Below are 11260 nucleotides of genomic sequence, written 5' to 3'. Positions count from 1 at the left end.
GCTCTTGTGGCGACATTTCAGTGACTCCTACTGTGACCTGGAAGTTTGTACTTCATTGCCAACGCTACAATATTTGGAAGAAGATAAGGAAGATCTAATATCATTAGAGGCCGTGATCCTTTTTTATCATCTTTTATAACTGAAACTACATCCTGAAAATAAAAATCCTTCAAAATTCGAAGCCAAGTTTCACCATCATCTGTCTCTCACTTCATAGAGACTTATATAGTTAAGGGCTATATCACCTTAACTTTTTTTTTTTTTTTTTTTTGGCAAATTATTGTTAGATTGATGAACCGGGAGTATTATATGAAACTTGTGAAATATTATAAATACCTATATCAAATCTTTAATTGTTATTGTTTATGTTTTCTGGCTATTATTTTCTTTCACTGTTACTACTATGGCATTTTCTATGTTGAACCAATTATCATGGGAATAAGACACTGAAGTAGGTTTTACATAATCTACATTTTCGATATAGCTGACCGTAAAAGCAGATATTCCCTATCAGATTGTTGCTGTACCAGACACACAAACAATATTAAGATTTAATAATATAAGAAAGGATGAAGTCATTAGGGCGATTGAGAAGGTTAAGGTTATAAATTGTACGATTGACAAATGTAACTTGTTTTCATGTCTGTATCATTCTTGGATACTGAGCTTGTTCGAGGACAAGCATTGGTATGAATTGCTTACTAATCTCTCATTGCAGTCTAAGGAGAAAATAAGATTAGGTGGAGTTCAACCAAGAAGAAGGAAAAAAAATGATATTCAACAAAGAACTTTTCAAGACATAAATTATTGTACTAGATATTTTTCAAGTTGAGACAGCAGTTTTTTACGTTATAAGAATGATTATGCTAAAAAAAATTACAGTACGGTTATTGTGCTTGTAATTGCTAAATTGCCGTCAATAAAAATAAACTGTTACAGTAGGGTAAAATAATACACACATTTGAGATGCACACAACATTTAATGATCACACATACTAAATAAATTAGGAAAGGTAACACTATTTGATCACAGATACACGGTGCGACTCTAAAGAATAACAAACAGCTCACTGAATATTATCAAATGGATGCCGAAAGCATATTTACTTTTAACATTTTTATATATAATTTATCAGCTGTTTTCTCGTAAATCATTTAAACACTAAAGCATTGTGAAGGATGACCACACTAGGAACATCATGTGTAGAATCTTGCTATAATACAGGTCATTAAAAATATTTCAAGTTACTGCAAAATACAATATCAACATAGGTGCAGGAAACCGGCACAAAATAAACATACACCGTATGGGAATCAATGGAAATATACATGCATATTAATTTTTTCACAATATTCAATCGTGTATTTTTTTATTTCTATTTACAAATTATATACAAAACTGACAATATACTTAGAATATTTGGTATTTTTCAATATCGAAAGATGAATAAAATATGCCAGCTCGGTAAAGAGATACAAATAACTTAAAACGCCAAGAATGCGCTTATCAATGACAAGGAACGTAATGCCTTCTCAAAGTTTTCTTATGCTGAAGCACTGCAAGCTCCTTTCGCTTTTCCCCATAGTAAAAAAAAAAAAAAAAAAGATGTTTTAGGAACAATCTATGACGAGGAACTAAGTGGCACAAGGCCTTTGTTAAATTTTTAAAAGGGATCATATTTATCATTTTCAAAAAAAAAAAAAAAAAAATCCTCTAGTATTCCAAAAATTCATCTTGCAAGGGGATTGAACCGATACCATCTATGCAGTCCTCACTAAAGTAGCACATACCAGGCTTTGTTTTTGAGATCCAGGTACGTATTGAAATCATTACACAATATTTAAATCACACTTGGTTTTTAGCTTTCCATTATTTACACTAAAATTGAACAGTCACAGCCTCCATAGACTTCATAACAATACAATAATATGATAAAAAAAAAAAAAAAATCACAGGCACCATCTGAATAAAAGCTTAGAATATTGAAAGATCACTCAATCTTTCAATTAGCTATCACAGAAAGAGATCTCAGGGCAGAACCTTTTATTAATCAAAGGCTCTTCTCTGTAACAGTATACCTCTTTCGAGAGATGCAGAGTGCACCGTAGTAAAAATCAAGCTAATAAAGGCCCCAATTTTTTTGGCGAAGGACCACTTTAGAAAGATGAACCTGAAGACGAGATTAATATTCGCAAACTTTGGACTACAGTTCAGATATATCTTTTTTCTTCGCACTCTGAATTCCTGCCAGAGAGGAATTATTCTTTATTTATAAGAAGAATGACACGGAATAGTTCACAAGAAACTAAAGCTGCTAATTTCACAAAATAAGTTATTCTGCTTTCAAAAGCTTGAGTGTAAAATTTCAGGACACAGTGGATATCTTTTACATAAAGTTGGTGGCTGAAGAGTGGTAAGTACTGTAGTTGGTCAGCACTTCTCAAATATCAGAAGCTTCACACACTAGGGAATAAAGTAACTGGAACACTCCAAACCACAAAGCTTCCTTACCTACGTCAAGACAAAGAACGCCGACGAAGATACTAAATTTTGTATGTGCTGCCTCCCACTCAAGTTCAGCCTTTTATAAGCCTTATCTGTCACTTAAAAAGAGGTAAACCTTTATTACGCTCTTTGATTTAGAATGACAAAAATGATATCTTGCAACATCGTTCCCAAAAGTATCACATAAACAAAACATTTAACACTCTAAAAATGTGAAACTCCAGTCCTCCAGAATCTTCTCTCTTATTTTTCCCTAAGTTCCTTTTTCCCTTTAAAACAATGATAATGGTTGCAACCAAACGTCACACACCCTACAGCATAGCTTGAGAGCGAACTTAACATCTAAAGATTTATCCTTCTCCCTGGAAAAGGGAACTTGAAGCGAGAAGAAATACATCACTACTAAGAATATTTTTTTTTTTTTAACAAATGATAATGTTGGCATCATAAAGTTTCACCCTTCCAGTAGTAGCGGTAGTAGTAGTAAGTCTTAAAGTACACCAACGCATATTTCTTAAAATATCTCAGTATGGTGGGCGTAAATTCTGGCAATACGTCCTGATCATTCACACTTCTAAAAGCATGATTCCATGAACACCAGATGCCCAAAGGGTCTTCTTATTCCTCAACATTTTGTTTCCATTTTAAATAAATGAGTAAGAAAAAGCAGAATGAAGACTGTTGGAAGAAGGAACTGAGGAATCAACTTTTTCCCCACGGTAGGTTGAATGAAGTTAATGATCCACCCTCCCAGTAGCAAGACGTCCTGTAAACAAACTCAAAAGATGTTCAGAATTTAAAGCTTCTCTCTCCCTTTAAGAGTAGGACGTTGGTAGCAACATAATGCCACACTTTTTCAGGAGTATGTCTTGATGCAAATTGATGTTTGTCTTGTAGATATAACTCATCAACTCGATGCCTCATCGCTTAAAAACTTATGAAGATGATAATCTGATGATAATCCCTGATGATACATTCTTCCATTAGAAAATTTAATCCAGACTTGAGTATAGCTGGAAATTTAAAAAGTCTTCTCAATCTTCTAGAAGTTTCGTTTTCATTTAAATGAATGGTGCTGACAACCAGATGTTGGTCTCTCCATAGGGCATGGAAAAGGGTTTCTTATTCTCTCTTGAAAATACGTATGATGGTGAAAGCCTAATTTTCTGTTCTCACAAGAGCATCTCTAAATATCCAGACTACTGAGAACCTGAACTTGGAAGGTTTTGCATTTTCCAGAAACTAATCTCTTTAAATGGTCGATAGCAGAAGCAACCTTATGTCCACTTCCAGAAGCGACATGCGAAGCATGCTAAAATGTCAGAACACACTTTCTCTTAAAAAAAGGATGGAAGAAAAAGGAGAAATTTTATGATGAAAATATGACCATACACTTTCCCTGTTGCAACCTTTCATAAGACTTCAATTGAACCAAAGTCCAAAATATTTTCAGAATGAGAAGCTCATTTCTCCCTTTGAAAGGAGGAGGGTAATGGGAATCAGATGTATCACATCCCCAGAGCAAAGTCTAGATACAAACTAAGTTAGGCATGTTTAATAGTTTTATGAAAGTATATTCTGGCAGCAAACACTGATCATACATTTTCCCCATAGCGAGACTTCATTAAGACTGGAAACTGGAAAGGTTCCTAATCATAATGACGTTGGATGGAAAATGATGAAGACAATCCAAAGTTAAATTTCCTCAAAAGCAAGACAATTTACAAAAAAAAAAAAAGTCTCTCATTCTAACCTCAAAACGACAGATTATGGTGGCAAGTTGATGTTTGTTCTCCAAGAAGTCGAACTTGAGTAAAGAAAAGTTCCATTGAATGATGAAAGTACAACCAGACATATCACACTAAATATAAAAACGTGAAGCAAACTGAACACCTGAAGAATATGTTTGTTTTCCGCAAACTGCTTCATTTAAATAGATTATAATGGTGATAACCTGATATCACACTCCAATAAACCAAATTTGCAGAAAGCCAATATAACCATGATGCCTTCTCAGCACGTCTGAGTAATGAAAGACCCAAAAGATTTTCTTAAGAGCCTTCTTTCTCCCTTAAAATAAAGGCAATGATGGAAACCAAATTTCATACAACCCAAAACGTTGATCTTGAAGTAAACTGAGAGTCATATCTTGGAAATATTTCTATAAGTTTGACAAATTTACATTCTGGTGTTACACCCTGATGATACTCTCTTCTGTAGCCAGACTTCATCGTGAATGGGAGTAGATTGGAAACTCAAAATGTCTTCTAGTTCTTCTAGAAGTTTAGTTTGCCATTCAAATTGAGAAAGGTGGAATCAAATTGAATCATGGCTGTGAATTAAAGTTTTGTCATTTTATCTTCTGGAAACCTGGTATCTTACTTTCTTAGAAGCAGGAAATCAAAACTAATCTTAGAAAAAATATATCTTCCAGGCCCTGCTGTCGCGGCTAATAGATCTAAAAAAATAATGATGGTAGTATCCTAATGATGCACTTTTACATAAATAGGGTTTGAAGTTATTATTACCTGAACATTTTCACTCTTCACTTCCATGAGAACAGTGATGAGGGAAAAACATCTTAACTCACAAATGGCTAATACCAAATTTGAATAGTTCCACAGGATGACTAAATATTAACTAGAAAAAATTACCTATCTTATCGATATATTGTTACTGTATATCTCTAGAGATAGTTTCTGTTGAGCACAAATCAACAGTATTTAGTGGCACAATGACTGACCCAACTGCTTTTTCTTCACTCTGTGGATGCTTGTCATACAGCGTTAGACGCAGAAGGTATTGTGTTACCTCTTCATCTTCAACCTGTAATAAAAAGAATCATTTGAGCATTATTTGTCATTTCTATGTAAACGGCTGGTTCAGTTCAGCATTTGAAAATCACCATAAAAATAAAATGTTCTTCATTCTCATGTGCTGTAATTTCCTTACCTGAAACTTAAAGTTCTGGTTGAACACAGGCGCCAAGCTTGCTCGTCTTGTATCAGTTTTGCTTGAAGCCTTAATTGTATTCATTGGAGTAAGAACACAAGCCTCCACCCACACAGTTCCAGGGTTGGTGGTAGAACCTCGCCCTTTGATATATCTAGGAGAATAGATGGTATCAGTCAGCAAGCATATAAAATATTTTCAAAATTCTTCTACGAAAATAATACAAAACACCTTTCTGTTACAATAATAATAACCTTATATATTTAGGTAGAATTTGGAGCTAATACCTGGCATGTAGAATATGCAAAACCAAAGTGGACTTCACGTAATCGTAGTAAACTGAAAACCAAAGCCTGCCAAGCTGGTTCAGGTCTCCTGGCTGTGGTGGCTCCATTCTGTAAAAATGCAAAAGAAAACTGGAAATCATGTACGCCACAATCTCAGTTCAGAAGAGATCTGAAATAATCCCGTTTTTAGGAGATATGTGTATAAGCAACATGGAAAGCAAATGTTTTAATTCCGGTCTACTAGGCATACTCTTAAAACTTACGTTAGAAATGCTGGTTTGGGTTCTTCAAACTCGTCGTGAACTTTGCTGGCAGCTAGAGGGTGCATAAGGGCATTGAGAATTTCCGGGGGTAGAAATGAAAGAGGGTTTGGTTGGTACATCGTAGAGCCTGTTGCCTCATACCTGGTCGATAGCCTGATGAAAGAGGATTCTTTTAGATTAGTGCGATCACGTATTTATGGGAGACAACAGCCCCAAATGAAAATGTTCCTCTCACGGCCATGACATTAAAAATTAATGGATTTGATTGTTTTTATTATGCTGAACAACACATCCATAAGTTTGGGTAAAGGAGAAAAGTGGCCTATTGTTGTTTGAGTGAGGAAGAGATATGTAACGCTGACCCACACCGTATGCTTATGGCCACTATTGCTATAAAGGCACTGCAAGATATATAACTCAGTATAAGTGCTTATCAGTTATATAAATGCTCTTAATTTTATAGACAACATCTAAAAGGATTCTTACTTTATATCAGATTTATCCTGAACGACTTTACTCTCGATCCTCTGCCGTTTAATCTTCTGGATGAACATGACGAAACAAATGAACACTAAGAAGACACTGCAGAGACCGACGAGAATAAGAGCTGTAGCTCCTGCAAAAAGAAAAGCATTACCTTAATACCCTGATATTCAACTAAACTAAATTTTGCTTAAAGTGGAGGAACTTAATATTTAGTGAATAAAAAGAGAATTCAAAAGAAAAACATTTCTCTGAGGAACGTTGCATATTGGTTCAAAAATAATGTACAAATTACTGAGAAACACAAATACTCGAACAAACGTCAGTAGGAATTTTAAAGATGTATACGAAATCCAAACACTGTAAAACTAGGTATAACCAGAGAAAAAACACAACTTCATAAAAGACTTCAACTAAAACAGACTCCCAAATCAAGATTCATCGCTTATTCAACAGGATTTCTAGTTACTTTTATTTAAAAAATCTTTGCAAAAGAGAAATATATAGAGCTTTGTTGTAAATTATATACGCTCCAAAAAATATTCAAGGTAAGCGAGATTAAAAAGTACCGGATTCAGAACTCTGATTCACTTTCACAATAAGTCTCAAAGTAATGTGGGAACAAGAACTGATAGCAACACGGCAAAAAGAGATCGAAATTGTCTGAAATTAGCAATATGGTGAAAATGTGTCGAAACTGTCTGAAATTGGCAACATGGTGAAAATGGGTCGAAATTGTCTGAAATTAGCAACATGGTGAAAATGGGTCTAAATTGTCTGAAATTTAACCTCAAGTAGAAAACGACTCTTGGCAATTAGAGTATTTGTCCTACGTCATTTGACATATGGAAAAGAAGGAAGAAAATGAATGGCTAGACTCAAAAGTCCTAAAATTTAGTTTGCAGACTAAACGAGTGGAACGATCCAAAAATCTTATTTAAATATAACGAGCAAATAGCCAACGCATGCAGACTTAATATATATCACCTATAATGTGTATGAATATAATCAACTTTGCTATCTCTTAAAAATAACAAGCTAATTAAGCTAAACTTTGAATTTTCAACAGTAAAATGAAAGACAGGAAAAAAATATTCCTAATATCAATATAAACCCTACTTTTCATTGCAAAGTAGCTGACAGAATATGATAAAAAAAAAATAGAATACTTTAAAAAGCTGTCGATACCAATACAAATCTATCAAAGAAAAATGCAATTTTAAATACCTTCAAACAAAATCCTTTTTGTTAATTATATACATTCTACAATCAAATTATCCAGATTTTATACATAAAAATAAACCAAATGAATGCAAAAGAGAACGCAATGGTTTGTAAAGCTTATTTTAAAGTCACGTTCTACAAGAGTAATCTTAAAATAGTGAAACATACAAAAAAAAAAAAAAAAAAAAAAAAAAAAACAGCATTTGGCCTTATAACGCTCGGTGCCCTTCGGTTGGGAGACTGTTGAACAACTCGAGACAAAAACACTTTTGTAAGCTATACAAAAACTACTTGGGATTCCCAGCATTTAAAATTTTCAAATTCAACGTCTTTATTTAGTTTTTACTCGATTATGATTTACAATGATTATTCAATGACTGGAAGTTATGTTTGTGGGATTATTTACGGACACGTATTTTAAACGTAGTATGTAGTAGGTGTATGTATGTATATATATATATATATATATATATGTATATGTATATGAACACACACACACACACACACACACATATATATATATATATATATATATATATATATATATATATATATATATATATATATATATATATATATATATATATATATATATGTATATATATATATATATATATATATATATATATATATATATATATATATATATATATATATATATATATATATATATATATATATATATATATGTGTAATGATAATAATAACATGATTTTATTGCTCTTGACAGCAAACCTTTATTGAAGGCTCTGTTCAGTACCTAAAAGCACACTTTTCTCTCCATAGTGGTAATCAACTAACCATTAGGTTCAGTATGGCAGTCAGTCACCTATACATTCTAATATTCTGAAATTTCTGCTGAACCTATATCCGATCACTTTTTCCTAATCTCTCCTTCACCCAGCGTGCCTCCATTAAAAAAAAAAAAAAAATCAGATAATCGGTACCTCATTTTCAAGACTCAAAAAATATTATTGATTACTTTTCTTTTAATTACAACTTACACTGTCTGTTACAAAGTAGACAGGAATATCATGTCAATCTGTCCGTCTTGTATTTCTTTCTCTGTCGCTGTCACTCTCCGTCTTCATCACCCCTATTCATCACCACACCCCCACCCGTAACCTCGTCGTTATTCTGCCTCCCCGATCATGTAGAACGTCACCTTGGAGAGCCAAGGTGGAATCCACGTCTGTTATTAAAGAGGTTCTCAGAGAAGCTCGGCAAAACCACAGTGTTCACAGTACTTACAGTCTATTCCAGTGCCACCTTAATCGATGTGGTGGCACTGACCTGGATGCGTATTAAGTGCCAAAAGCGCGAAACACAGTGAGAGGGATGTTCATTACACGTCAACGTAAAGTCGATATTAGCCTGAGAGAGAGAGAGAGAGAGAGAGAGAGAGAGAGAGAGAGAGAGAGAGAGAGACGTGGATTTCACCAACAAATCAAATTTGATCATTCAGCTTAGGAAGCACAACAGACGTTATAGTCGGAGAATAAATTCAACTGGAAGCACCACTTTCAACGATTAAAACTAAAGGAACAAATTGTCAATTCAAAGCAAACTCCCGCTGCCTCGCCTACTCCAGCACGAGACGGATAATGACAAATAAATGCATCGGCATGACGTGACACAGCAAGATTTCCAAAGGTCGCCATCAGCAATATCGGCGAAGAAAAGACAGTTTCCACTGTTACAGTTCTCTTGACTTCGCCTGTCACATGCAATTATAAAAATAACAAATTGTGACGCTATTCTGTAACGCCTACCACTATTTGTATCTCTCTACCACATTCTAACTATTGATATTGTTTAAATTTATGGGCGAAAGTTAATACTTTGAAGCAAAATTGTTTTTAAAAGAATTCATCAGACTTTTCTGTGAAGTCAAGTGAAATAATAATTGTATATTTTAAAAGCACTCTTTAAATTTATAAATATCGGTGCTGTCATTACCAAATATTGTCAAACTAATGAAACGATTCTTATAATACCTTATACTGATGAAAAGACTACTTTCCACCGTTCAGAAAGCAAACACACCGAGGCAATCATAGTGCCTCATGAAATACAAACCTGTTACTTATTAGATGCATATAGGCAGGTGTTTTTCTATTCCTTTGCTATACTAAAAAAATAACCCCAAGCATGGTACAAACTATTTCAACCTCTTGGTAGAACTGACTTTAGCCAAAAACTAAAAACTAAATTGAAACGTTCACCATATGCATAATCATAAATATTTCAGTGAACACAGTGGAAGACCTGAAAACGGTTTGATATAAGAAAATCCTTTTCTAAAATGAAGTTTGCAATTAACACAAATTTAAAAGAATATAAAAAACAAAACCACAGTATTAAACTACCGACAAATCATCAGGCAATAAGGATTCTTTAGGTAACTAACCTTAACAAAATTTATCCATTTCTTAAGAACAGCCAGGGGTCAAAACTAATAGCTGAACTGCAATGACATGGTTAGCCTGATAATACCCAAATCCCTCCTTCCAAGCTGGGTCACAACCCTCCCCCCACCCCACCCTCACTCCACTCCTAGTAATTACTCGCTGCCTCTGGGCGTCTCCCCCTCACCACATCCCCCAACCCAAACATGCAACATTCACCTCGAGGTTGCCTGCCATTCTCTCTATTTCCTTTTGACATAGTGGCATATCTCCGGATAATACGGTCGATGCTCAACACACTAGGGTCGTTCTAGTGAACATCCCCATAAGGATAAGGGGATTTACATGATCTTAAGACATATTTTGAAATAGTGAACATCTAGTATTTGTATACAATTAATTTTTCTGTTTGGCAGTGATACGCGGGAGGTTATTAACAATTGCCTGCCAATATTTGCTCATGAACGAAATCAATGCTAATCGAATGACTTCTCCCCATACAATTGATAGAATGCTTAGTGAAGGTACTTAAGCAAGAATTGAAAAGAAACTTTAAGAGGAGGTTTCATTAGATAAACCCTTAGGTGAAAGTAAAATTCACACCAAGGGATAATGGCTCAACTATGCTGTTAACTTTGAGAATTTGATAAACTTGAAACACTTAATACAAATTTAAAGTTTATAACAATGGCTGCTTAGTTAATGTTATCCAATTGTTGTGAGCTCGCATATGTTAAGCAGGAACTGTTTATACTGATGTGATATACGGAACCAAAGTACAGGAATGAAAGGAGAGGAGACATTCCGTTCAATATTTACTTCAGTCACCCGTTCTCCTCCTTGAAACGCCTAATCAATAGAAAATAATATCTATTTCGTGAATAACGAAATCAAAAAATTATATCTAAATTGACTACATTAGTTCTAATAAACATAACGGCCAGAGAGTGAACATTGGGTCACATTCTAACTGTCAAATTAGGGAATGTTATAGGCAATATGTCGTTTAAAAGTTGAACATTTAAATGGGGGTTCAAGCGACCAGAAAAAGCATGCCAGGCATTTCCGACCCGTTAACTTACACGAGACGCTTGTCTCGCATCGCCTTCTCACGATCCTTTGCTTAGCGAAGCAATG

The 11260-nt window shown here is 34.3% G+C and overlaps 1 protein-coding gene across 1 annotated transcript in view; it reads right to left on the bottom strand.

Annotated features, from left to right (window-relative positions):
* Nucleotides 1-1819: 1819 nt before the first annotated feature.
* Nucleotides 1820-11260, bottom strand: part of LOC137652414 (uncharacterized) — a 605768-nt gene continuing 596327 nt past the window's right edge. Inside the window, exons 5-9 of the mRNA XM_068385812.1 lie at nucleotides 6495-6624; nucleotides 6009-6161; nucleotides 5746-5853; nucleotides 5459-5612; nucleotides 1820-5332 (exon numbers count right to left, since the gene is read on the bottom strand). Coding sequence (XP_068241913.1) covers nucleotides 5180-5332; nucleotides 5459-5612; nucleotides 5746-5853; nucleotides 6009-6161; nucleotides 6495-6624 — 698 coding nt within the window. The 3' untranslated portion in view covers nucleotides 1820-5179. The remainder of the gene's footprint in view (nucleotides 5333-5458; nucleotides 5613-5745; nucleotides 5854-6008; nucleotides 6162-6494; nucleotides 6625-11260) is intronic.

This window comes from Palaemon carinicauda, chromosome 1, assembly GCF_036898095.1.
Source record: "Palaemon carinicauda isolate YSFRI2023 chromosome 1, ASM3689809v2, whole genome shotgun sequence".
Taxonomy (NCBI): domain Eukaryota; kingdom Metazoa; phylum Arthropoda; class Malacostraca; order Decapoda; family Palaemonidae; genus Palaemon; species Palaemon carinicauda.
The sequence above is the reverse complement of the archived record's forward strand: the minus strand, read 5'-3'. Positions and strand labels throughout refer to the sequence as shown.